The following is a 27732-nucleotide window of genomic DNA, read 5'->3' as shown; positions in this document are numbered from 1 at the left end:
CGCTTTCTTCCGGTATGAGGCCCCTGGGGCGGGGAGTTGGGAACCCGGTTTCCGGGTTGGGCGGGCTCCTTCGGGAAGAAGTCTGTCCGGGAGCTGGGGTGCCCGCCCGCCCGCAGAGATGGACGAGGACGGGCTCCCGCTCATGGGGTCAGGCATAGACCTGACCAAGGTGTGTAAGAGACGGAGCTGAACTTCCGACCACCGGAACGGAGGATGGGGAGGGGGCATCCTGGTCCCGGGTAGATGCCCGCCCACCGCGGCCCCTGGCCCGGGCCTGGCCGCCGCTGGCCCGGGCGCGACCGCCCGCAGGTCACCCAGAGCCCAGAGCAGGGCCCACCTCCACCCCTATCTCCACCCCTGGGCGTCCCGTGCGGTTCGCGCGCGCAGCCCGCCCCCTCCTGGCGGCCGGCGGGAGAGCGGGGCGAGCAGCGTTTGCTTGTTCCCCGGCGCAGGTGCCCGCGATCCAGCAGAAGAGAACGGTGGCGTTTCTAAACCAGTTCGTGGTGCACACCGTGCAGTTCCTCAACCACTTTTCTACCGTTTGCGAGGAGGTAGGTGCCGGGAGCCCGGTTCGCGGGAGATCCCGGAAGTGGAGTAAGACGGGAGTTCGCATGCCTCGTCTGAACGCCTGTGCTCCCGCGGGGCTGCGCACCTGCTCCCCGCGATCCCTTGTCGGGGATCACCGAGGCAGATGAGATACAAATTGTCGCGGTTGAAGACTTGTTTTCAGTGTAAAGTTTGCCACCCTACTCCCGAAAGACACTTGACATCTAAAGTATTTCGCATTCTTTGACAAAGATGGCAAAGGGAAAGAGCCTAGAACATAACTTTGGCATCAGATATTTTTTAGGGAAATAAAAACACCTGTGCAAGTGACGTGTGAGGATTAGGTAGCAAATTCCACGCCCCCTTCTGGTCTTTGGCAAAGTCGAAAAACCCTGGGTTCAGTCCCTGATGGCTGCGGTCAAATAGACAGATAGTTTGAAAATTTAAAAGCCAAAAATGAGGATGAGAACAATGAGAAACATAAATTTAAGAAAAGACGAGAAGTGGAAGTTTTAGATAATTCTCAGGTGAATCAGTTGAACGTTGCGACTTGGATCTTAAGCCGCAGCTTCAGCGAGTAGGGTTTTGCTGGGTGTTAATGAAGTCCTGCACGGAGACAGGAAAAGCACCTTCGCTTGGGTAGGGTCCGGCTCCTGTTTTCTCTCCTTGTAAGAATCTCCTGTCATCTCAGTACAGCAAGAGTGAAGTACCATCATTGGCAGACTGAGGAACTTGAGTCGATACATTTCCGTCTGTCAGCAGACCCTCAGATGAGGTGCATGCTTCCAGGGACGTTTATTCTAAACTCTGCTTCTCCAAACAGGATGCATGATTGACTAATAAAACCCAGTAAGCCTCATAAGAAATGTAATCATTATGTGCTGCAGACGTCCTAATAAAAATCGTAATCAGAAAAAAGTAAACTAGCCTTTCCCCTTAATTTATATACTGGGTGGGGCAGAGAAGTATTTGGAGAAAGAATGTCCTAGGATTGTTAGGGGAAATAAGTAAACATTTCCTCATAGCCACAAGCCCCCACACCTAGGAAAGACACTCAACTAACCAACCTTTAGCAGGGTGGCCTCTGCTTCATAAGCCTAGAGTTCTAATGCCCTGAGAATTTGGGTTCATTTTCAACGTCTCCATCAGAGACAGCAGTCCTCCCCTGCCCCTGGCCCCGTTGCCAGAGACCACCTGCCTGCCCTGAAACCCGGGGTCCCCTCGGTGACTATTTTTGCTGAGTCACCATTCCCTCCGCTTTCCTTGAGCCCCAAAGAAAAACTTGTTGACCAAAAAACTCATGCAGTTTAAAGATAGTCTTTAAAGTTGCTTTTTCTCCTTTTAGAAAATACATCTTTTTTTTTTTTTTTTTTTTTTTCTTGTCCTTTTCCTTTTTATCGGTACTGGAGATGGAACTCAGGACTGCCTGCTTTCAAGGCAGGCACTTAATGCCGCTGAGCTACGCTATTTATCGATATAAATTGTCCGGTTTCTGTGGTGCACAGCGTGAGGCATTGGTATTTTTGCACATTATTCAGTGGCTTGGTCAAACTGCTAGGAGGCTTACCTCACATACTTGAGTGTCTTTTTGGTAGGAATGGCCTCAAGGTACTATGTGTCGCCCTGAGATGCACCTCGGGCAGCCGGAGGTGCAGCCTTCCTGTTGATTTATTCGGTGTCTTCGCGTGGTCCCTGTCGTGCGGTCCTCCCCTCCCTGTTCATGCCAGCCTCTGGTGGGCACCATTTTGCTCTCCACTTTTTTCTGTTTGACATACAAGGGAAGTTGTGTGACGGGTGTAACTCTGTGCCCGGTTCATTTCATGCCACGTAACAGCCTCTGTAACCACCCTGCCTGTCACAGCGGGCTGCGTGCGTTCTTTTCTCACGGCTGCCCAGTACTCCGTGGTGCTCGTGGCTCAGTTTCCTTGTCCACTCAGCAGCTGGTGGCGCTTGGGCCAGTTCCCTTCCCAGCTCACAGCGTGGAGCAGCAGCTCCCTCCTCTCCCTCCTCCGTGGTGTCCTTGGCTGGGGAAAGGTGGGGTCCCTGTTGTCTGCCTCTGCACTCCAGTAATAGCCCTTCTGACACTTAAAGAGAGACCCCTTCCAACTCAGAATCACGGGATATCCTCTCACCGACTGGTATCTTGGACTTCCTGATTTATCAGTACTGAGCCCTTGTACTGCGCAGCTTTATCTGCAGCCCTTTTGATTTAATTCATGTACTGATTTGTTTTTGTTTTTCTTGGTACCAGGAATTGAACTCAGGACATTTGCTTGCCAGGCAGGCGCTTATGCCGCTGAGCTACTGGCCAGGTGTGTTTGTTTATGGAGAAGCATCTCACTGTGTCCCCAGACTGGCCCTGAGCTCACAGAGGTGGCCCTGCAGCCTGTTTGCCTGTGGCGCCCGCCCCTTGCACGTGCCTGTAAGGATAGAGGATATCGGAGATCAGGATTTTCCTCTCTCTGCTGTCTTGGGGATGCTGGGGTGGAATCCAGAGCTTTGTGCCTATGGGCCCTGCACACACCACTGAGCCGTTCTCCCAGCCCTGGGCAGGAGTTTCAAAAAAAACAAATGCTCTGGAGCTGGGGATTTAGCTCAGTGGCATAAGCGCCTGCCTGGCAAGTGTGAGGTCATGCGTTCAATCCTAGTACCAAAAAAAAAAAAAAAAAAAAAGAACGCTCTGATGGCTCAGTACTTTTTATTTGTGGGTGTTATGGCTTGGGTCTACATGACCCCCCAAAACCTCATGAGGTCATGGGTTCTTGGCTGGACCTAGAGTGTGTGATTGGGGGGTTGAGGTGTGTGATTACTGAATTGATCTACTGATTGGCTTGGTGTCGCCCTAATCCCAGCAGCCTAGATAGACTATGAAAGGGGCAGAAAGGAGCTGCTGAGGCCTCGTGTGCTTTGCTGCCTTCTGCCCACCCTGAACCATTCTCTGCAGCGCCACCCTGCCTTTGGAGCTGGCTCACTAGGGGCTGAAACCTCTGCAAACTGGAAGCTCTGCTCCTTGACTTTGGGTGTCAGGTACTTTGTTTCAGCAACAAGGAAAATAAGCCCGGGTGAACGTGAACGTACGTGTGTGGGTGCTTTGATTATGCTGGGTAATTAGATTAGAGTATGGTAAGCTCTTTGTTTTTTTTTGTTTTTTTTGGTCTTATTTTGAGACAGGGTCTTACTATGTAATTCAGGCTGGCCTTGAGCTCACTTTGTAGCCCAGGCTGGTCTCCAAACTCACAACGATCCTCCTGCCTCAGCCTCCCCAGTGCTGGGATTACAGGCATGAGTCACCACCACACCTGGCTTGGCTCTTTGCTTTTTATGTGCTCTAGTGTTTTCTCTTAATTCTTTCCAAAATGAATCATTCATCCTGCAGTGTCATCCTTTTTACTTTTTTTTTTTTTTTTTTTTTTTTTTTTTGTACCGAGGATTTAACTCAACTTCACATTTGCCAAGCAGGCACTTACGCTGCTGAGCTAAACCCCTGACCCCCTTTTTACTTTTCTTTTCCTGTTTTGTTTGTTTGTTTTTGTCCTTTTTTTTTGAGTCAGGTTCTTGCTATACAGCTCAGGCTGACCTTGAGCTCACTTTGTAGCCCAGGCTGGTCTCCAACTCACAATGATCCCCTTGCCTTAGCCTCCCAAGTCCTGGGATTATAGACGTATGTCACCACACTGCCTTTTATTTTTCAAATTTGAGAAGTTAGAATTTGGAACAAAACCCGGTGTGGTGGCACACGCCTATGATCCCAGCACTCTTGAGGCTAAGGCAGGAGGGCAGGAGGATCATTCAGAGTTTGAGACCAGCCTAGATTACAAAGTGAACTGCATAGTGAGACCCTGTCTCAAAAAAAAAAAGACAAAAAAAAAAAATTGGGGACAAATTGTGCATGTGCAGTTATCAGGGCAAATCCTGCGGCTGGCTCTGGAGAAGCCTGCAGCCCTCCACAAACAGGCACTGCTCGGGGCCAGGGCGGGCTGTGAACAGAAGGCTATACTGCACAATTTTAATCCCATTGATTAATGCCCTGGTAATGAGTATGCTAAACTGCAAATTAAATTTTCAAAAAGTAGTAAATTTTATTTTATTTTATTTTATTTTGGTATAGGGGATTGAACTCTAGACCTGGCGCTTGCCAGGCAGGTGCTTATGCGGCTAAGCTAAATCCCCAGTCTCCTTAAATACTATTTTATAAATAACTATAAAGATAAGAAAATGCTTGAGTTCAGGCTGGGGATTTAGCTTAGCGGCATAAGTACCTGCCTTGCAAGCACGTGGCCGTGAGTTCGATCGCTGGTACCGATAAAAAATTTTTTAAAAAGAATAAAAAAAAAAATACTTGAGTTCCCATTCAGGCAGATTGTTAGAAAATGACAGCTGCTTAAACAGTATTTACTATTTTTAAGCCTGCCCTTTGTTGTTATTTTTGACAGTTTTAGTGAAACACTTGATTCCGGTTTTTCTTTTGCAGAAACTGGCAAACCTCTCTCTTCGGATCCAACAAATTGAAACAACTCTCAATATATTAGATGCAAAGGTTTGTATTTTCACAAAATTTCTAGTACGAAACTTGATAGACACATACTGACCCCAGTTTTTAATCACACTTGGCAAGGAATTAAATGTAACTCATACAGCTGTGACGCTGTACAGTGTTGTTTTGTAAATAATTTATAACTTAAGGAAATAGTGTTCACTGTGAACTACACACCGTCTTCCCAGATGTGCACAGTGGTTGATGTCAGAAACTCAGCAGGAGTAACACGCTCCCAACTTGAGCTCTCGTATGGCTCACTCCGTTTGATGGACAATCCAAAGTTAATTGAATGGTTATCACTTAATAGCCACATAACAGAGTGATAACTGCATAAAGCTTTAGGGGTTTCCAGGGCAAATGCTACCGCAGTATCAGCTGTTTTCCACCGCTGAGATCCTCAGTGCCGAGGAGCAGGGAGGGCGGCGTGGTGTAGGAGGGCAGGGCAGGCCGGGAGGTGGCTCGGCAGCGCGGCGCCTGCCCACCAAGTGCAGGGCCCTGAGTTCCATCCCCAGCACCAAAAAGAAACTTGCAAGAGTTGAGTATGAAAAATAGAAGGCTGTTTTGATTTGGTGGGGTTTTAAAAAAATTTTTTTTGTTGGTTTGTTTTGGTACCGGGGCTTGAACTCACAACCTCTCACTTGCCAGGCAGGAGCTTCTGCGCTGAGTTAAATCCCCAGCCCTAGCTGTTGTTATTTGAAGACACAATGAGTTAAATCCCCAGCTCTAGCTGTTGTTATTTGAAGACATAATGAGTTAAATCCCCAGCTCTAGCTGCTGTGATTTGAAGACATAAAGGTTTTGGAAAATAACAATTAACAAGTTTTAACTTTTGTTCATTTTTTAACACATTGTACATTTATTTTCCCTGCCCATAAACGAAACATTTTTGTGACTTCATTTTATCAAAGAAAAGACATTCCATAAAAATGTGCAGTTTTTATGTATAAGGTAAAAAATTAATTTAACTTTTAAAAATTGTCCCAAAGTGCCGGGTGTGGTGGAGAACACCTGTAATACCAGCACTCACAAGGTTGAGGCAGAAGGATTATAACAAGTTTGAGACCAGCCTGGGCTACAAAGTGAGCTCAAGACCAGCCTGAACTGCATAGTGAGACCCTGTCTCAAAAAGATAAAAATAAAAAAATAAGAATTGTCCCAAGGTACTTGTTAACTGTGAGAAAGAAGAGGTGATACTAGTGTCTTTAGGGTAGTAGCTCCAGGGTCTGGCCTGCCCTTCCCCATCTCCAGGGGCTCCTGAGCTGTGTTTTCCTGCAGACACCTCTCTGGGGAGCAGCGCAGTCCCCCGGCCTTGACATGCTCACACTGCTCTCCCGGCAGCCTCAGCCCCTCGAGAGCGCTTGGGCCGAAACCACTGTGCTAAGAAGGTCAGCGGGCTGCAGCGAGTGCTGCCAGTGGACATCCCGCGCACTGGGGTTTCCGTTAGCTGGCTGTGTGACCGCGTGTCCCGCTGTAATGTTCAAGGGATTCTCGCGGATTAGAGTCCAACGCCGCAAGTTCAGTTCACTTTATTTGGTTCCATAGCTGTAGAGTTCATCTCTAAAGTTAGCCAGATGCCTGACAAATGTGTCACTGGTTATCAGGATAAAATCAGAGGAGAGGGTTTGCACAGGTCTTGCAAATCTAACCTGAAGTTCTGAATGACTTCAGGCTGAAAGGCTGAGAGTGTACCATTTTTTGTGGGTGAGGAACTACATACTTTTAGTAGCATTTAAATACTACTACTTTTATACTAGGTCTCCCTGTATTGGCCAGGTGGGCTTCGAGCTCCTGTGCTTAGGCCGTTTGTTCTCCTGCTGGGTCTCCTGGGTAGCTGGGATGACCACAGGCCACAGCACCACACATTCCCGTATAAAAGCAAGAGCAAAGCATTAAAATGTGTGCTGGCGGTGGGACTGCCGGGGGTGTGAGGCCAGCCTGCGCCCCACAGTGAGCTCAGGCCCTGTCTCAAAACCCACAATAAATAAATGGTGTGTGCTACTCAGCACTTTGAGAGAGAAAATTTTTTAAATAAAAATCTTTTTTACAACAACTTACAAGTTTGTTTGATCCCTGCATTCTAGGTGGTAGAAATCGAGGTACAGAGGCACTGGTAAAAGTCCCGGAGTTGTGGGTACAGGTCAGGGCTCGGGCAGGACAGGCTGCCCTGACTGCAGGGCTTTGGATCTGCACATTAGGATTCTCCGTATTAGGAAAATAATTTCCAGGAGAACAGTTATTAGCTAGGGTGCACTTGAGAACTTCTTGTTTTTTGTTTTTTTTTTTTGTCTTTTTCCTTTTTATCGGTACCGGGGAAGAGTGTTTTCTTTGTGAATGTCTTCCATGTTCAATTTATGACAGAGAGAATTAAAGATGGGACTTTATGAGCCCGTAGAATTCGTACAGGCCCAAGATTGCGGGTTGCTATGCAGACACACACCAGGGGCGGGGACACAGCTCAGAACGAAGTGCCTGCCTGGCAGGCCTGAGGTCCTGAGTTCAAGTCCCATCCCGGAAAGAAAGCGCACCCACACGCTGAGAGCTGCCCTCCAGCATGGCCCTCTGACGCGGCGCCCCTTTGATCCCTCAGCTGTCGTCCATCCCGGGGCTCGAAGAGGTGGCCTTTGAAGTGTCTCCTGTAAGTGTCACCAGCATCACAGACAGATCCCAATCTGAAGCCACTTCAGAGCAGTCCCAGGTAAGTGTGTGGCTCCTGGGAGACAGCAGTGTCCGGGCTGAGCCCGTGGGCCCGAGGCCCAGGTGGGAGGAGGGGGGCAGGAAGAAAGGGCCACCCTAACCCTAAGCGATTCCTGGTGTTAATATTTCCTATGCCTGTAAAAATACCGCCTCAACCTAGAGCGCTAGGAAATACCTTGAGTATAACTATTTTCTTCAAGTTCACTGCAGGAAAACTTCTAATTCTGTAATCTTTAAGTATTTTGCTATAAAAAATTTAAACATCAGAAAAAAAAGAAACAGCAGATTCCGGTCCCAGCGCTCACCAGGGAGGCTCCTGCATGGAGGGAGGCTTTCTCCGCCTTTTGTGTCACCTGTGGATGTGACCCTCCGCATGCATCGCGCGTCCTTTTAGCCCGTGTGACTCCCGAGGGCCTTGGCGAGAGTCCGGCGGTTCCTCCCCGCACACGGTCACACGGTGCCTGCCAGACTGCGGGGTGTTTTCCCGGCGTGCCATGGAGGGGGTGGCACAGCGCACCCTGAGGGTGTGCCCCCCTGCGCTGGTGGTGGCAGGCAGTTTCGCCGTTCCTCCTGGCCCCTGCAGCAGCTCTTCCCGGCCTTAGCAGGACTGCAGGCCCCGCAGGACCCCGAGACGGGGCAGAGCGCGCAGGGGCGAGTCCGGCCCTGTGCGCATCCCGGCCGCCCTGCACAGTGCAGCTGTGCGGCTGAGCAGCTCCGTACCTGCAGGGGTCCAGCACGAATCCCCGCACTGCAGCTGCCAGGGGGGACCCACGGAGCAGCATGCTCTGCAGAGGCACACAGAGGTCAGGTGAAGGTCAGATGACGGCGGGACAGGTGTGCGGGGCGCCGTGGGGAGCTCTGGTGCCACATCTCTGCACTGTGCCCGGCCCTGGGCAGGGCCGTTCATGTGGGTCTCGGTTAGAGACGGAGAATTTCACTTCATTCGATTAATCCAGTGCCCCGCGCTGTGATGGCTCCTGCAGACTACCAGAAAATAGCAGGGGAGTTTATGAGGCTCTCAATTAAATACGGAAACGACCTTTTCCTAAAACGAGGTGTCCATCAAGGATATTAGGAAAGCATTTCTGACCCAGGCATGGCAGCACACACCTGGGTCCTGGCACTCGGGAGGCTGAGGCAGGAGAATCACCGCAACCTTGAGGCCAGTATGGACTGCATAGCGAGAGACTGTTTAAAACAATTTTTTTTTTCACTTTGTCTCGTTTGTTCATTGGGAAAAAAATTTAAAAAGATTATTCATTGGTAGATACTTATATAGTCATCATGTTTATGTTAGTATTTTAAATGAATCTGTAGCTCAGTTTTTTCAGTTATGAATGCAACCTATAAAATGTATCTTAGAACTCTATGCAGATGTATTGATCTAGCCTGAAGTTCCAAAAAATTAATAGTTGAATTTCTTAATGTGCTTTGCAAATTCACATTCACCTATTGTGTCTCTGACAGTTTTATTTTAAAATTGATTTAGAGGAGTTACCAAGTTCTGTGGTCTCCTCCTCCTAAAAACTGTAACAAAGTTTTGCTTGTTCTGCTTAATAAGTTATACCAGCATGCTCATTACACATTTCCTCTTCACTAATGTTAATTAGTAAGTTTTGTGTAAATATTTAGAAATGAGCTTAACTATTGCTTTACACAGAGTTTCCATTGTTGTAACAGGACTTTATTATCAAGTATTTTTGGATTAAAAAATCATTTATTATCACGGCCTCTAATCGGTATGTGAATCAGAAAACCAAAAGTTGGTGTAGTGGTTTTTCTGTAGCTTTAATTTCATGGTTCAGATCTTACCATTATTCCCAGTGGAACATCCAATTATTGGGGGGGGATTAACCTCAGCGAAGTGAAGGCCGGCTGAGAGATAAGGAAGGTCATTCTGGTAGGAATGTGGGCAGGAATGCGCAGGGTTCCTGGAGGGGGCTGGCTTCTGGGGCCTCAGCTGGGCTGACACCTAGAGGCAGGCAGGCAGGCCTAGGACCTGGAGGCTGCAGGCTTGCTGTCACCCGCCACTGTCTGCTGCTCTGAGACTTTGCTGTTCATAAAGTTTTTGGAAACACACTTGGGGCTGGCGTTTACTTTGTATTTAATTAACAGTGTTTTAGACTTCCTGCGTTTAACTATGCAGCATATTCATGTGTGTACCGACTTCTGTGGCACTGGCAGTGTAATGGGACAAAGCTGGAGGATTGGGGGCTGTTTCACTGGGGATAAAGTTTTTGACAGATTTAGTTTGTTTGAATTGTCAGGGAAAAACTTTAACATATGGTTCACATTCATATTCTTAAAGATGATAAAATTTTAAAGGTATTTATTGATTTACCTGTGTTTTTGATTTAGTTGTTAAGGAGATCTTGGTACTGTGTGATAGGATTATTTCCAAAAGATGTGCAGTATAAAACAAAAGAGGCCTTTATTCTGAGAACACGGAGAGAGATAACCGACACCCCCCCACACCGCTGGCGTCTGGTGGCGTGGGGGGTATATAAGTAGCCTAAGCTTAGGGTAGTGCCCTAGGGCCATTAGAGATGCACAGGTATCTCTTTGGCACACGTTTGGAGCCAGGGGCAGATTCCTAAGGTTGGAGGGAGATAGAGTCACAGGTAAATGGGGGGGGGGGTGTTTCCAGTTGAGGCTTTCCTGGCTACAGTGTCCTGTCTGGGCCAAAACCCTTTCACTGTGGTCTTAGCTTTGCACTGCAGCTCTGGGAAACAGGTGCCTTTCACCTGAAGTCACTCCCCAGTGAGTTTGTCGTGTTCAGGAGTCTAAACCACTCTTGAATATAGTGCCATTAATAATAATTCTATCAGCAGCTAAAATGTAGGAAACTAATTTTTTCTAAAAAGCTCGATTCTGTCCCAGAAAAGCTGCAAGCATCACTTCCTAAAAAGGTAGAGCAGCCACGTCCTCGCAGTCAGATGGTGTGGTACCGGTCAGTGGGGCAGACTCCTGGCAAAGCGGCTCAGTGCCCACTGAGCTGAGCAGTTGGCCAAGTAGTTTCTCTAGCTGTCTTATTAAAGTAATGTATCCACGTAAAATGCATATTTTATATGGTCACGCTGGGGACAAAGCAGGGTTTAACATTTGTAATGCCATGAATACATTTGCATCTTAAGGCACAGTGTGCTTTGGGGGTTAAGTATAGTTAAATGTCATACTTAAGTGTCAGTAGACATTTAAAAACATATATTCCATAATTAAACTACTGGTATTTAAATTTAGAAATACAATCTTCTCTGATATTTACTGCCTTATAATTATAACGAGAAACACCCATTTAAGTAACCTGCTGGAGCTCTCCGTGACATGTCTAAAAATTTACACAAAACACTCTCTGCAGCAGAGCAGCGCACAGGACCCCGGGCCACAGGAGAGTGAAGCCTCGTCAGATAATACCGTGACCATCGCCGAGGACCCCAGATACGCCAGATACCTCAAGATGGTTCACGTGGTAAGCCAGCCGACCTGGCCGCCTTTCTGCCCCGGCCTCATTTACATTCTTAACCTGTGGTTTTCCTTGTTACTTTCCAGTCTGAAAAATCGCTAACCGGAGTGACCAACCGAGCTTTGTAGTCTTGTCTTTGCTTTTTAATTAGCACTCTGATAAACAGTAACCGCAAGTCAAGTCTTTCTCCTTAGAAATGAGTGCACTAAATCATCGTACTTTAGTGTTGGTCTGTGTAATTCTTTTTCTTTGCTTTAGCTAAAGTTATCATTGCAAATCTTGGATGTTTCAGAGAGAAAGGAAAGCATGCTATTCATTTTGTGAATCATATGAATTTAAGTCTCACACACTACACTAATCATGTTCTTTAAAGAGATACTTGATTCTCATGCTTATCTGTCAATGATTTGACCTATGGAAAAGAAGGTAAAGTCTTGTGACCGTGTAAGGTAATGCTCAACATTATACGACTTCAGAATTCATACGGTTCTCAGAAATTGCGGCATTTCCCGTTACTTACTACAGCAGGAGTGAGTTCCTCGTGGTGACAGTAGAAAGACTAACTGCAGATGTGGGAAGGTCTAGTCGTATGTCATTTTTGTGTTAATGAAAACACTTAATAATTTGGAACATTCCGTTATCAACCAAAGCAGTCCTTACTGAAGAACAGAATTGTTTTGCTATCCCTGGCGTTTTCATCACCAAAATAATTTAAGAGCAAATGCTAATCTCTGACATCCATAAAGAGCACATTGCCTGACTCGGCGGCCACAGAGCAAAAAGAGAAACTGGGGGAACTTTCTCACCTAGCAGAAGTGCGTCTGTCCCTTTTGTAAGTCTCCACCTGCAGTCAGTACTCTGGCTCCTACATTTCAGGGATAAAAGCGGGACTGGGTGAAAATATAGAAGGTCCCTTAGTTCATAAAGAAGAGTTGGTACAAATACGCATCAGAACAGTTTCAGAGCTGTGCCCTGGGAAACGTAAGGTCAAGAGATAGACTTGAAAAGTGCAAATCTTTCCACAAAAGAGCTTTAAATGACCCATAGAATCTTTCGTGGCTGCCCAGGAGACAACAGGGGAATCTGTTGGGTGCCATCGCTTGTGGAAGGTTGCCCTGAGGACAAGTGCCACCCGACCTGTCCTGTCAACTCTCTCATCCCAGTGTCCATTAACCCCGCTCAAGCTCCGCGGGCGGTGTGAGAGGAGGATTTCAGAAGTAAAGGATGCGTGAGGGTACATGGCAGCTGTTCTGATGCCGCCTGCTGGGCCCTGAGTTGTCACCTTGTCCAGGATGGCACCTCAGTCACCCTCGCCAGGCTCATTTCTGCAGGATGGCAATGTGTGCAAAGCGGGTCTCATGTCCCCTCTGCATGAGGGGAGCCACCACGTCCATCCGTCTGCTCGTAAACACTTGGGCAGCACTTAGGGCGTGGCGGCAGGTGCCATCCAGCACAGCTCCTGGACGGTGCCTGTAGTCTGGGTTGTGCAGCTTTCTCCAGGGCACCTGTCCATACCTAAGGTCACCCTGTGAGTCTCCTCTCGGCAGGGGCTCATTCTCTCCCTAGGAGGAGAAGCCAGACCTTCACAGCCCAAGACAGGTCCTCTGCAGTGCAGCCGCCCTGGCCACCAGCCTCACTGCCCCCCGCTGCCCAGCACAGCGACCCCTTGTCACTGGGGGTAAATGCATGGTGCCGCCGCCCCAGGCCTTTGCCTCAGCCGATTCCCTGTCTGCGGAAGCACTCCCCGCAGTCTTCCCATCCTTCAGATCCTATTCATACGTCGCCAGCCCCGTTCACCCCACCACCACGGTTTCCAGAGCCCCTGCAGCCCGCTCGGCACCCGAGCCAGGGGTTCACCCTCTCCGGCCCAGCCCTGCATATTGGAGAGAAGAGGTCTTGTGGTTAAGCACTGTGTAAAATATTCTCAGCAGTACACTAATACCGTCAAAAATCTTCCTTTCAATGTCTAAGAACACAAATGTGACTTGAAAGATAAACACAGGACCCAAATCCTCCAGCAGCACTGGACCCCGTGCCTAGCCCTGTCCTTGGGCCTGTGTGCCGCTGACCTGTGCTGTCGCAGCGCACTCGCCTCTGTGCAGCCCTGTCTTAGGCGCCCTGGGCCCAAGGGTGCGGCCTCCACCCCATCAACAGGCATTCTCCAACCTGCTGCTCATTTTCACGGCTGTGGCTGGTGTGTGCCCTGCAGCCCCCAGGGTGATTTTCAGGAAGAGAGGGGAGCAGTGGGTTACCCCGCCGCCCTAAACCCGGAAGTTCATCTGAGTCCATCATGCCAAACCGAGTCCGGAGCCTCCCTGCCCGCCGCTTATCCATGATGCTCCCCGCCCTGAGCGCCACTCCTTCACCCCGCAGAGCCACAGATTCCTCCCCAGGGCGGTGCCCGTGAACCCGGCTCCCCTCTCCGGAGCACAGGTCCTCACTGTGCGCTTCTGTTCCCCTCTGACCAATGCGCCCTGCATCAGCGCAGCTGCAGAAGGCGAGGGGAGCTCTCCCACGGCCATCTTTCCTCACTGGTGTCACTGGAAATAAATCGTCTGTTTCTTCACGTTACTGATTTTAAGTGTGTGGTGGGGTTTTCCCTCAGGGAGGCGTGATCTGCTGAGCATCATCCTGTAGGTCAGTGCTGTGAAACTCTGGGTAAACGCTCTCCTGTTTCTTTATTCTGTCTTGAGTGACTGTGAGGATCAGAACCGGAAGAACAGATGGCTGTGTCTCCTGGGTGAGACGGCACCCGCAGAGGTGGTCTTGGGGAGCCTGATCTTTCTCAGGGCTTTGGGGGGAATCTAGACCCTGCGCATCCGTCATCCAGGAGGCCCGTTCCTTTCCGTGTGAACTTCCCTTCAGTTGCTCTTTCTGCTGAGTTGCTTGGTCTCCTGTGGGACTGAGGACAGACAAATACGTGGCCTTGGCCGTAAGGAGCAGCCTGACGCTGGCTCTCCCCCAAGGCGCCTGCGGTGCAGATCACCTTAGCAGCGCCCTGAAGACTGGGCTTCCACAGGGGGTGCATTTTATTATTACTCGGTGCTCCTGCGCCTGGGAGTGACCACTGTCCTCTGGCTTACACAGCACTTTAGTCTCCATTGTTAGTGCAGAGAAAGACTGGTATCAGCAGAACTCAAAGTGTCCCCATTGCCATGAGCTCAGACATGTTATTATAGGTCATTAAAGCTGTTCTCCAAGCCTGCATAGCAGCTGTTGGGGAATTGTTTGCATTAACAAAAAGGAACGCAGCCTGGTCTCAAAACATCTGCCTGTAAAGGAGAAAACCAGTGTACTTACCAAAGTATAAAAATCTGTACTTACCATCCCTTCTCTTTACCCTCAGAAGGGAGTCAGCGCTTCCACAGCCGCTCACCTCCTGGCAACAGTGCGCGGAGTGTGCCAGGCATTCGCTGGGTGCTATGATGCCGAACACGCAGTGAAGTGTTTCCATGTGTGCGCTCAGAGCTGGGCCCGATGGTCCGATAAGAGAAGGAATGTCCTGCCGTGTGGCTCATGTCTAGGGCTAAGAGGACGGGGAGGGTGGCTGTGTGCTGCCAGCCCAGCACAGGCTTCTGCTTTCCTCAGAGCAGCTGTAAGTCAAAACAAGGTACATTATAAAACAAAAATTCCCCTTTAAGCTGAGTGTGGTGGTGCATACTTATAATCCCAGCACTTGAGAGGCTGAGGCAGGAGGATCCTTGCCAAGTTCGAGACCAGCCTGGGCTGCACAGTGAGCTCAAGGCCAGCCTGAACTGCACAGCGAGACCCCATCTCAAAAAAGACAAAAAAAAAAAATGACTTTACATTAAAAATCTTCATCGTCCTCACTCAATGTCTGTCTTTCCAGTCTTAGCGCCAGCTCTGGAGGCGCTTTTTTTTTGGGGGGGGGTTGTTTTTTTGTTTTTTTGTCTTTTTGAGATGGGGTCTCTCTGTGCAGTTCAGGCTGGCCTTGAGCTCACTGTGCAGCCCAGGCTGGTCTCGAACTTGGCAAGGATCCTCCTGCCTCAGCCTCCCGAGTGCTGGGATTACAGGGTGAGCCACCTCGCCGGCTCTGGGCGCTTCTTCCCAGCACTGTACTCCTCTCGGACCATCTTGGGCTGAGAGCCCCTCTACAGTCTTGTCATCTTTTTCCCATTTCCATGCTGTGTTTCCGTGCGTGCTCTAATAAGTTACTCTAATAAAGCAAAAACAGGAAAGTGTTTCAATTTTTTCTCTGAGCTTGAATCCGCAGACCACCCACATAGCGATCCTTTCCCTCAGACAGGAAGACACAAAGTCCTGCAGGTTACAGATGTGTGTCAGCTTCCCGGTGCTCACTATCAGGAGGGCGATCTTCTGTGTCAGCTGCCCAGCAGGCTCCCTGAGGCTCCTTCCAGGTCCCAGCAGCTCCCGGAACACACTGCCTGCCTGGTGACCCTGCCGCGTGTCACACACCTATAAATCTACTTTAGAACCTAATAATTTAAACTGACCACAGTAAACTCCTGTAAACACAAGCTGACACCGGTCTCACAGCACCAGTCCCCAGGCAGTGAGGGGCGCTCTGCCGTCGGTGTCCGTGCCTTTTCTGTTCTGCCCAGGTCTCTGGCTAGGTCTGCACTTCTGGAAAGTGACCGCAGCCCAGGGAGATGGTGTGGGCGCCTAGGTGTGTCCTGGGTCCCCCGCCTGGACTGGTGCAGCATGCTGGAGCGTCGAAGCTTTCTCTCATCACCCACATGACCAGGTCCAGCTCGGGACACCTGTCAGCCCTAGTTTCCTTATGCATAAAACACCTAAGTCCCTTGTAGAGTTAGGGCCTATTAATCCATCCTCCGACTTGGATATTGTTATCAGCGAAAGTTCAGGGACACCTGCTGGCGTGTTCTGATTGTTTTCCCCTCCGTTAAGCAGGATTTACCCAGGCACGCTCAGTGAGTGAGCCTGTTGCTCCGAGGTGGCGGAGGTGCTGATCGAGGGTCCGTTGTCATTAGTGTGCAGTGAGCATCCGCACCCCGCGCCACACCGCCTTTCTGACCCGACCGACTAGAAGGGTGCATGTGGGCTGCTTTCCCAGCCTTCTCCTGCCAGTTACCAGCAGAGCTCACTGACGCCTTTGCCAGTAATAACTGCGCCCTGGGGAAGCCCGTTTCCACGCTGAGAAGCTGATGACTTTGCCAGAATAGTCTCTGCAGACACAGGTTTTTTAAAACTCTGTTTTCTTCCGCCTGCTTAGAATGTGAATTGAACGATCTCTGGTTCGGGTGGTTCTGTGCTTCTGGTCCATGCGACTTCCTTCCCCTCAGGGCAGAGCGGTGCACCTGGCAGTCTCGGTGCTCACCTAGAAGTCACCCACCCAGCGCCTACCGAGGCCAGCCGGGCACAGGCCGAGCACTCTTCACCAAAGCCCCAGTTGGCAACTGTGAGGTGGTTAACATTCGCAGCTTTCTTGGGTAAGACTGCTTCCTGTGGTCCAGAATTCCGGGGTTGGGTCCTTATCACCAGTCAGCAGAAGTCGTCTGAAGCCGACTGTGGTTCCGACATCACCACAGCTGTGAGAGTCAGCGATCCACACTCGTCTCAACAGTAGGTGTCCTTTTTAAACAAATGCATGTGGGGCCGGGGATTTAGCTTAGTGCATAAGCACCTGCCTGGCAAGCGCAAGGTCCTGAGTTCAGTTCCTGCTGCCAAAAAAATGGCACGTGACTATGATCACAGGTGTTTCTTTTGTAATATCTGGCACTTACTGGCCAGTATCAAAATCAGTTTTTTGAATACATGGACATTTTAGAGAATAGAAATACAATTTCTTTTTCAGTATTGAGAAGTGAGCTGAGGACCTTCATGCAGAGCAAAACCCCCAGCCCTTTTTTTAGTTTTTGAGACTGGGTAAATTACTGAATTCCCAGGCTGGAATCAAACTTTAACTCCTCCTACCTCAGCCTCCCAGAATGCTGGGATTATAATCTCAACGTTTTTTTGAATGTTTAGCTTTCACTATTCATCAAAGATAAAAGCTGCTTGTCCAAGGCTTGACTTTCTTCCCACACACATGAGTGCCGACAAAGATGCGGGTGGAAGCCTGTCTGCGGAATTCCGCTGACTTCACAGACTGAAGGGCAGATGCTTCGTCCTTCCTGTCACCTGAGTGTCCAGCCAGGGTTACTGGACTACAAGCGAAAGAAACACAGCCCAGCAGGGAAGTGACCATGGCGGTCACTATGGGTTGGACTACGTGGAGCTCAAGGGTGGTGGGCCCACTTTGCCATGGCCCGTGTAGCCAGAGAGCCCCTAGCAACATACGTTTTTGTCATATTTTTAGCAAAGAACTGCCTGTTACTCAAGTCTGCACCAAAATTAGGGAACTGGCCTGGGAGGAAACCATGTGTGCAGGCTCCTTAGGTCCGAGTTTCAGGTGCCAGAGCCTCACTGTGCACTTGAGGCTGGCCCTAAACTCACTGTGGAGCCCTGGCAGGTCTCCTGGCAGGTTATGCCCCTGCCTCAGCCTCCTGAGCACCAGGATTACAGGTGTGCATCACCATTCCAATCACGAAAAGAAAACCTCTTAACCGCACATGCGTCAGCGGTGAGCAGTGAGTGGCTGGCTCGCTCGGGTTGTGACACTGTTGCCTTTCCTGAAGTGTGGTGGAAGCAGAGGCCGGTGGGGTACTCGGTCCCATGGCTGTCAGGCCCTCTTCTGCAGCGTCATAAGCCCCGGCCCGATTCCCCGCTTGCTCTCCTGCGCTGCTGTGGCTCCCGCAGGACGTTGCAGGTCTTCAGTGTCACCGCCACGCTGCCTCTGCTCCCCCGGGAGCTCCTGGGGAGCAGCTCCGGGCGGGTTGCACGCTATAACTTATTTACGGTGCTGAAGTCTCCGGAAGGTGTTTGGGACCGTGACCCCCGGAGGGCTGGACTTGGAGTCAAGCACAAGGGAGGACAGTTTGCTAACTGTGTGAAATTGGACTTAAGTATAAAAAGTGTGGGCCTGGGGCTTAGCTCAGCAGCACAGGCACCTGCCAGGCAGTGCGAGGTCATGAGTTCGATCCCCAGTACCAAAAAAACCAGCAACCAAAAGTATGAAAAGTGTTCAACAAATGTGTTTCTTCAGGAACTTCCTGAATAAGAGAATCATAATATCCCCATTCAGACACATGTCCACCATTGGCAAATTACCTCAGAAGTGTCTGTCCTGTGATTTTGTTTCATATCATCTTCGTATCGTTAGCTTTAGTGTGTGTGCTGTGGAAGCAAGCAGCAGCCTGTGATGTAGATCAGTAAAATCATCCTGATAATCAGCTCCTGCTAAAGCCGGACGTGGAGCTAAGAATGTGATTCTTTATCATTTCCTTTTTTTCTTCAGGCAGGATCTCACAGTGCAGTTCAGGCTGGCCTGGAACTCACTTTGTAGCCCAGACTGACTAACCTCAAACTCACAGTGATCCTCCTGCCTCAGCCTCCCAGGTGCTAGAATTACAGGCGGGCACCAGCATGCATGGCTGTAACTTACTGTTATTTCCATGGAAACCACTGTGTGTAGTAGACTCTCTTTGCCCTACAAATCTAGTTTCAGTTGACAGTCCTTAGTAGCAGCGAGTCCAGAGTTAATACCGGAGTGTGGCGTTTTCTGGGTCTGTGCCTTCTCTAGAAATGGAGCCCCCCACTTGAAACACTGCTGTGTTCCTGTTAGGTGGGGAAACTCCCTCCACCTTTCATGACTGAACTGTGATTCCAACTCAAAATGAGAGAAAGAGCATTTTTTATTTTTTAAAAAAGAACACTTATCTTTGTTACACTGAAAATTTTTCTTCCTAATCTAAACTTGTACAGAAACTCCAGTATGCTTTACAAAAGAAACGGAGTAGCTCGGTTTCTGTTAGCACAGTGAGAAGTATACATAGATGCTCTCAGAGCTGTGGACCTCGGGACAGTGCTCGGGGAGACCCAGTGTGCGCCCGGGTGCTGCCCTGGCGAGCAGCGCAGCGTCCGCACCCTTGCAGGTGCCGTCCTGTGGGTTATGCTGATGCAGAACCTCATAGCTGAGTCTCAGGGAAGACCCCACACCATGGCGCTGTAGCTCACAGGAGCCAGAGTCCTTTTGAAAACTCTGTTTTTCCTCCCTTCCGTCCTACCACTTGAGGGTTTCTAAGTGAAATGTCCTGAAAGCTCCTCGATTTCTAGTGTCCGCGGACGTGAGAGGTGTTCAGTGACCAAGGGAAGCCCCTTGAGTGGTGGTGGGCTGCTTGTTCCTTCACTGTTAAAACTAATTTTGTTATCTGGTCAGGGTCATATTTGTGCATCTTAGTTCTTGTAATTTAAAACGATTCTACGTTTTTGCTTGTCTGTTTTGTTTGGTACCGGGCACGGAACCCTGGACCTCACACTGGGCAGCAAGCAGGTGCTTGTGCCGCTGAGCTAAGTCGCTGGCCCTACACGGTTCTATTTGAATCTCCTGCTTTTCCCTCTTCCAAACGTGAGTCTGTCCACAGCAAGTGGGGCTAAGCAGGTGGGCTGTTTTAATCTTGTTTCCTGCATACATCACCGCAGGACCGGCGTTGGCTTCCTCCCTGGGTCCTGGGAGCCCGTCCTGCCGCACCGTCCAGGACACTCGCTGAGGGCTGTCCGCGGCTGCCTTTTGTCCTGATTCAGCTCCTGTTTAGCACCTTGAGCCTCTTCCTCCACCTCCCGACCAGCGGGAGCCGGCACGCTCTTGGCAGAATTCTCTCCTGAGCGTTTTAAACAGTGGATGAGGTGGGGAGCCTCGCAGAGTCCTGATGTAGAAAGGTGAAGGCTCCGGTGAGTGATGACCAGCTCTGCAGTGTCTAAAGAGCGTGTGGCCCTCAACCTTACAGACTTTCGTATTGAGCTTGACGTTCATGTCGGTTTGTGTGCTTGGCTGGACGTCAATTCAGACGTTTCTAGGAGATGTAGAATCTGCCTTTTGGGAGGAGGAATAGCTGGACAGATCTGTATTTATTCTTTGAAAAATGGGACAAGCGTATCACACAGAGGACCGACTTAGAGACCCAAGTGCATTTGAGGCCTTGCGTTTCCCCCTTTAAACAAACTCCTAGCCCAAAGATCACCGCTGCAGTGATTGTGGCCCCCAAGCAGTGTGAGTCCAGCTTGCCCTGAGCACGGGCCTCGGTGTCCACCTCTGGCCACAGGACACTCGCCGATGACCTCCCCGCACCCCTGAGGCTGGGACCTGGCCTTAGCTGTGCACCTGCAGCCACACACTGTGCTGCCCCCTGCAGTGCCAAGCAGCTGGCTCTGCCCTGGCCTGGCCTGGCAGACCTGGCCTAGCCCCCCTGTGCCACACAGTTGGTGGGGAGAGGGGGAGGAGGGCCGATCTGGTGCCCCATCCTGGTTGTCAGGTGATGTGATCAGAGCCCTCACATCTAAGCTGTCGAGTCAGGGTGTCTTCATCCCCAGAGACTGTTGACAGGGACTTGGTGACATCCTCTCCCTGGAGCTTTGCTCTTTGCCACTGGTTCATTGAATGAGTTTCCTTTTCACGTAAATTGTGTCTGTTTCTCCTGAACCCTTAGTGTTTCCCTGCTCTTGGCTCAGTGTTGGGGTCCGTGCTATTCCCCGTGTTCCTGGCTCAGGCCCATCCCGCTGGCATTGGTACAGGGAAGGGCAGTGAGGATGGGGTCCGTGGCTTCTGTGGGGGCTGCTGCCCACGTGGAAGCCGACGTGTTGTGTAGAGAAAGAGCATTTCATGGCTGGGTATTTCCTTACAAGTAACTCTGAGCGCTCTGCTCTTTGAAGAGACGTCTGTCCCTGTAGGTGAGTGTCCGTGTAGTGGTCTGAGTTTCCAGTGTGTGCTTTCCCTGGTGGAGCGGGAGGGCTCTGAGCTCCGCCTTCCGTGTGGCGGGGTCGGGGGTCAGGGTGAATGAGCCTGAGGATTAGTCTGGGCTTGGGGACACGGGGCAGCAGTAACCCCACCACGTGTACACGGAACCGTGGGCTTTTCAGGTGCTTTGCACGTAGTAACAGAAACGCAAGACAAAAACAGTTTTCAGTGAGGCCTGGAGTTGGGGGTACTGAGCAGGGTGGGGACGCACTTCTCATGGCGGGATCTCTCTCGTCTGTTACTTAGGGTGTCCCAGTGATGGCGATAAGAAACAAGATGATCTCGGAAGGCCTGGACCCAGACCTGCTTGAGTAAGTAGCTCTCCTGGGGCCGCGGTGCGGAATGTGTCAGTTGTCATAAAGCTGCCTCCGGCTCTCTTTCCCTTTCTGTAGTGCTTTATATTTGACAGAGCCATCTGCATACATGCTGTCTATATTTTTAAAATATTCTGTGCCACTGACACCAGTCTTCCCACGTGTTAGGGGCCGTTTCAGTGGATCAGTGGTGAATTTAAGTGTCGGAGGGAGCCAGGGTCTTAGAGCAGATTTTTTGTGCGGCTGCTTTGTTGAAGGAGCACTGGGCGGGGGCGGAGGGTTCTTTATTATTTACCAACATTTCACTAAGGCCCTTAGTGTATCGGAAGCCCATGCTACCGTGTCCTGAACTAAGCCAGGAAGAGAAATAAACAGGGCAAACGCTATTCTAGGCCCGCATCACTGGCTGCTGTGAAGCCAGACAGCAGTCGGGAGGAGCTGTGTGAAGCAGCGGAGGCCTGGAGCTTGGACAGTAGCTCACCGCATCCCGAGCCCTCGTGGAGGAGCCGTGCCGGGAGGGTCTCTGTGTGCCCCGTTCCGGGACGCAGACTTACGGTGCCGTTGAGTCCAGGGCGCAGAGCTCCAGGCGGACTGCACCTCCTGTGTCCGGGGCGGTAGAGGAGTAGCCCGGCCTGCGAACCAGCTAGCGGGTCCCTGCTGCAATCGGACGTTGTCTCTGTCGCCAGAAGCCAGTGGGTGGCAACATATGTTTATTTTACCGCGCGTTGAGCACTGAATGTTGGTACTCATCGGATGTACAGGACACACTCATCAGATGTACAGGACGCAAGCATGTCTGCCGAGGACCTCTTTTCTTGTAAAAATACACAGTAGGCAAGAGCTAAGAGGACTGTTAAAATGGGTGCTCGTCTCTAGAGAAAGCGCATGGATGGCAGGCCAGCGCCCCGCAAGGGCAGCGTGTGTGGATGTCAGCCTGGCCTCACGGTCCCTTAATCCACCAGCTGTTCAGTTGGCAGCTGGAAATCGCCCTGGCTGCCACCCCTTCCCACCCTGCCCTGCGGTCACCCGAGGCTGCTTCACTCCCAGAGCCCCCCAACTCCCCTCAGGCCTCCCCAAGTGCTGTGTGCCTCACCTGGGTTATTAAACCATGCGCTGAAACAGGTGGGTGCGTTCACACTGTTCCTGGCTTCCCGTGCAGACACCTGCGCCCTGCAGCCACAGCAGAGTCCTGGACATCCTGTTCCCTGGGACATCTTTAAGTGCTTTCTCTCCTGTCTGTAGAGCCCTCTTCTACCAGCGTATTGCCTGACCAAGAATCTATTTGGCATGACCACTTTATGGGGTCCCCAGCCGGGTGTGGAGGTGCATGTCTGTAAGACAGCACCCGGGGGGCTGAGGCAGGAGGACTGCCCAAGTTGAAGGCCAGCCTGGGCTACATAGGTGTTCAAGCCCAGCCTGAACTAATAGCGGGATGTTGTCTCGGAAAGGAAGGTAGACAGACAGGCAGGCAGACAGACAGACAGACTGATTGTAAAAGAGCCCCTAGATGGCTCCAGGGAGGCTTTCGAGGACCCAGCCGCGCCAAGTGGTGTCCCTGTCCGCTCTGTGAGTGCTGAGCAGTGCCCTGTGAGGTGGCACCATCTGAGCTGCCATTCCGGGACGGCTCACTGTCGCTGGCAGAGCCACCAGGGATGGTGGCTGGGTAGGGCCCAGGCCGGTTCTAGCCACGCTCTGCCCCATCTGATGCCCTTGTTCTCAGAGGACGTGGGGGCTCAGGAGTCCAGTTCGCTGGCCATGGCCTTGCTGGGGGAGTGAGAGGCAGGGACTGGCCAGGACAGCCCTCAGGGATCCTGGTGCACAAGAAGCCTCGTGTGGGAGCCCGCAGGAGGGACGCCCCATCTCCCTCTTGCCCTTGAAGTACGAAGTAAAAACCTGCTGTTTTCATAGCGACAGGAAGACAGGTACCCCACTGTGAGGACAACACCTGGGCCAGTGTGTGGGGCGCACGGCACGCACCTGAGGGTGACACAGAACACAGTGACCACGAGAGCGGGGTTATCTCTGCGCGGGCAGCTGTGAGAGCTGAAAGCACACAGTGGTTTTTAACACTGTGTAAAGTAGTTTACGTGGTGAAGGGAAAGAGCCTGGCAATGTTCTAGAAAACTGGCAAAGGAGTTTAGAAAACTGAAGCCGTGATACTTCCTGAGTATGATTTGATGCCACTAGACCCAGAGCTCATGACAGTGCCAGTCCTGCTGGAGGCCCAGAGCCCACAAGGAGGACTCACGCCAGTCTCTTACGGATCCGTGCTGGGAAGGCCCAAAGGTCAGCAGTGGAAGCCAGAAAGTCCATGCCAGCGGGTGAAGGAGCTGTGCTGGTGGGATGAGGGTTCTATGCTGGGGCCAAGAAGTCACACTCACAACAGAGACCAGGGCTGTCCTGAAGAGGACCGAGCCAGCCTCAGCGACATGGAGGCCCCGAGCTCCTCCAGCGACAAGCACAGTTGGGTACATGCCAGGACGCCAGCATGCCAAGCTCATCCTGGAGACCAAGCGGCATACGTCTTCCCCTCCGGTGCCAGGAAGTGATGCCCGATATGAGGACCAGGAGAACCTGCAATGCCTCCACGCAACAACGTATTAACTCCTCCCTTCTCCACCTCTGTGTTTATGCTGGCAGCTTTCCTCAGGTGGAGCATCATGCTCAGCATCATGGTGATTTAATCCAGCTGGTAGTAAGGTGACCACCAGTTTTTAATCCATAACACCAAGAATCAGTCTTATTTGTAAAAATTAGTTTCACGATGCCTGTAATCCCAGCATTCAGGAGGCTGAGATCGGAAGACCACGAAATCAAGGCCTGCTGGGCGCGCACAGTGAGCTCAAGACTGGCCCGGCCTACACAGGGAGCCTCAAACCTGCCCTCCAAACAGTTCCATGTCAGTGCCATTGAAAGAAGATATGGGAGAATATCCTTGTTACAGTCACACTCAAAAATCCGAAGGAAGCGATGGCCGGACATTTTAATGGACTTTTGTCCAAAGGTTGATTGCCTTTATTTTTCCACTCAAAATTACAAAATAGATAAATCATTAATTTTTTTTAAATTTATTTTACTTATTTTATTTTTGTCTTTTCGAGACGGGGTCTCGCTACGCAGTTCAGGCTGGCCTTGAACTCACTTTGTAGCCCAGGCTGGTCTCGAACTTGCAATGATCCTCTTGCCTCAGCCTCCCGAGTGCTGGGATTACAGCTGTGTGCCACCCCACCTGGCTAATAAATCATGCTTTGAATTTTTTTTTAATCAATATCTACATTTTCCTACCAGGGAACAATATTTTCTACCTTATGCAATTGCACGTTCTTAACATTTGTGTCCCAAAATTAAAAGCACTATTGCTTCCTAATAATGTGTACCGAGGTGAGCGTGGGACAGGTCACCGGTCTCTGGGCCTGCTGGTCAGTAAGGAAGGAAACAGTGCTGGCCAGTGGAGGCTCAGATGGAGGCGAGCCCTCCAGGTGGGCTCCTGTTCGGGGCTCAGAGTCTACCGGCTGCGTCCTGCTGTGACCCCCTGCTCCATCACTAGGCCTCTGCCCTCAGTGTCCGTCAGTGGGACAGAAAAGGCAGAGCTCCATCCCCCTAGAACCACCTGGCTTGGAGCAGTCGGGCTGCACATCCTGGAGCAGCTGGCAGCGGTGGGGGATGCCGGCTCAGATCTGAGCGCCCACACAGAGGGATGCAGGACGGGCCCTGCGCAGTGGGCCGCCACCCGCACATCCCAAATGCCATCAGGTCCCCAGCAAGCCATACACTGTGTACAGAGGATGTCGTTTTTAAGTTCTGTTTTATAAAGAACAGAATTCTAAAGGTGAAATTCAGCCGGCCGCACTACTGGAACGGCGCGGTGTGCGGGCCTTGATTGGGCTGAGGAAAACCTACCACGGAGCACAGGTTGGCCCTCAGGGCTGGGCCAGGCGGCGGCCTTCTGGAGGCAGCGTTCAAAGGGCACCGCACTGCCCGATTTCCTATGTTACCAGGAATAAGCCAGCGCCTCCACCTTCCTGTCACTGAGACAAGAAGAGATTTAGAAATGCACATAATATTTCAAACACCAAGACACTGCCCTGTTGCAGAGCCCAGGCTCCCAGAGTTCAGCAGTGGAGTTTGTTTGCCTCAAATCTGAAGAAGCGAAACTCCAGGCTGGTGGAGTAGCAGTCTCTCCACACTTGTCCTAAAACTCTGCCCACACCACAAGCCTCGAGTTAACGTGAAAGGCCGGTGTGTGGCTGGGTGGGGAGAGGGAGAGCGGGTCTGATGTGACGGAAAGGCCTGCCTTTCTCTCTCCCCTAGTCCTGACCCTGACCCACAGTATTCTGTGCAGGCACAGAATGTCCTTCCTCGGTGAGTGGCCAGGCCTGCGGCTGTGCTGTGTTGATCCATCAGCTCGCTGACAGGACCCGGAGGCCTCTCGGCCACAGTGAGGGACAGTGGTCACTCCCATTCCTCTGCCCAGACACGCACTGTGCGGAGCTGGGGTTGCTCCTCCCATCCCCTCGTGTGCCTGGGGTCACCAGACAGGGTTTCACCAGCTCAGAGCAGGGTGTTCATCCTCAGGGAGAAGCTGCAAGGTGAGGACACTCCGCAGTGAGCTTTCCCTGGCCAGGCACTTTCGTCTCCTGCCACGTTTCCTATGGCCGGTTTCGTTGCGTGCGCGTGTGTGTGTGTGTGTGTGTGTGTGTGTGTGTGTGTGTGTTTAGGTTTTTTGAGACACAGTCTTGCTATGTAGTTCAGGCGGTGTAGCCATGCTGTCCTGGGATTACAGCACCACTGCGCACGGCCCTTACTAAAGATCGAGGAGTGGTCCTGAACACGAGGGTTTCCTTCTTCATGTCCGCCTGCCCTTTGGGCACCGTGGACCCTGGGACAGCCGTGGCCTCGGCCTGGAGGAGGGCACTCGGCGGCTGTGCAGTGGCCCGCTGTCCGTTTCACTGCTTGCAGAGCCCTGACTGCAGGTGCCGAGTGCTTTCCTTCCGCTGGGAAAACGTGCTGTTTTCTTCTCTTTCAGGCGGCCAGATGCACCAGTGCCCGGCGGCGCAGACGTGGGCGAGAAGCGTGGCGGAGAGAGCTCGGACAGCGAGTCCTCCTTCAGCGACTGAGCCCTGAGCCGGGCCTCACCTGGGTCCCAATAAAGCATTTCTGGTGTGCCAGCGTGCCCTGGTACCAAATAAAGGGCTCCAGAAGGCACGGCAGAACAGCCTGAGCGGCAGGGAGCGCTTAGGAGGGGGACGAGGGTCCGGCCGGGCTGGCGCCAGCAGGAGCTCATACAAGCTTGGTGACCAAAGACACACTCCTTGCAAAAAGTCATGAATTTTACACAACTTTCAAATGCTTTAGCATAAAAATACTTTGTAGCTTTGTTTTTTTTTTCAAGACAGGGCCTCTAGTCCAGACTAACCTTGAACCCACTGTGTAGCGATCCGCCTGCCTCAGCCTCCCAAGTGCTGGATTTACAGGTATGCACCACCACGCCTGGTAATTATGCACATTTCTGTAAACAACTCTTAAGACTCCTGACAGGAAGTAATACTGGATGGAAGTTTTTTGTGACACCTTGAAACGTACCTGTTTTGGATACAGGACTGAATGGATGTACTTACTAGCAAATACAGCTCTCGTGCCCGTGAGTCAGTGGTTCGTGTGTTGTGGCAGTCTGATACCTTTATTAACCAATAGAAATGTGAAGGTGTCTAGATGTAGTTTAGGATGAGACTCCTCATCAGCCCCTTCGCGACCTTAACAAACATAATTGGATTTGCGGAATTCAAACGCCCTTCCCCACCGTGCACGTAGTTCCTCCTGAATCTTTATCTGGAAAACCTAAGAAGTACTGGGCAGAAGGACAGGGATGCATTGGCCCAATGGGGCTTGCTATGGTTTCTACCAGGACATCTCCCCAAAACACTCAGGGCTTGGGAGGCCCCTGATTCCGGGGCGGGGGCTGGTCTGGCACTGTCCCTCCACACTCTGCCTCCTGCCAGGAGCAGCTGCCTCGCTTGGGAGCGCACGACTGCCCTGAAGATGCAGCAGACCATGAGCCGCAGTGCGGTTTAGATTTCCAGAAAGTGGAGACTCCAGAAAGGACCAGGGTCTGCAGTTGATGCTGAGATCCAGAAGCAGGAGCGAGGGGGCCTTGGACATGACGGGGACGCTGTGCAGCTTCCAGGGAGAGTCACTTGGCTACCCCAACCTCGGGCCACCCTCATACCCCCACAAGGGCCAAGGAGCAAAGGACAGGATGGGCCACATGCCACATTCTGAGAGCACTCCATACCCCTCCAGATACCTGCCCCAGGCTGGAGGGACCCACTTCCTCACTGCCCCC

The 27732-nt window shown here is 51.3% G+C and overlaps 1 protein-coding gene across 4 annotated transcripts; it reads left to right on the top strand.

Annotated features, from left to right (window-relative positions):
• On the top strand, positions 1 to 27034 carry Washc3 (WASH complex subunit 3). 4 transcript variants are annotated; one of them, XM_005006334.4, is made up of 7 exons: positions 1 to 169; positions 453 to 551; positions 5018 to 5083; positions 7671 to 7778; positions 11139 to 11246; positions 21322 to 21386; positions 26416 to 27034. In XM_005006334.4, the coding sequence occupies exons 1-7, from the start codon at positions 119 to 121 to the stop codon at positions 26504 to 26506; spliced, it is 588 nt and encodes a 195-aa protein (XP_005006391.1). In that variant the 5' UTR covers positions 1 to 118; the 3' UTR covers positions 26507 to 27034. The 4 variants fall into 4 exon arrangements, with proteins under 4 accessions (XP_005006391.1, XP_063111533.1, XP_063111532.1 ...); XM_003475881.5 differs by having other exon boundaries at positions 2 to 169; positions 11136 to 11246; XM_063255463.1 differs by lacking the exons at positions 21322 to 21386; positions 26416 to 27034 and adding an exon at positions 11327 to 13806.
• Positions 27035 to 27732: the final 698 nt, after the last annotated feature.

Source organism: Cavia porcellus, unplaced genomic scaffold, assembly GCF_034190915.1.
Source record: "Cavia porcellus strain 051 isolate PalLab524CR breed Dunkin Hartley unplaced genomic scaffold, mCavPor4.1 scaffold_8, whole genome shotgun sequence".
Classification (NCBI taxonomy): domain Eukaryota; kingdom Metazoa; phylum Chordata; class Mammalia; order Rodentia; family Caviidae; genus Cavia; species Cavia porcellus.
This window is presented reverse-complemented; position numbering and strand designations above follow the sequence as displayed.

Coding starts and splice junctions, on each gene's coding strand:
- Washc3 (XM_003475881.5), top strand. CDS start 119: ATGGACGAGGACGGGCTCCCGCTCATGGGGTCAGGCATAGACCTGACC. Junction 7,779..11,135: donor CCACTTCAGAGCAGTCCCAG/GTAAGTGTGTGG, acceptor CACTCTCTGCAG/CAGAGCAGCGCACAGGACCC. Junction 21,387..26,415: donor CTGGACCCAGACCTGCTTGA/GTAAGTAGCTCT, acceptor CTTCTCTTTCAG/GCGGCCAGATGCACCAGTGC.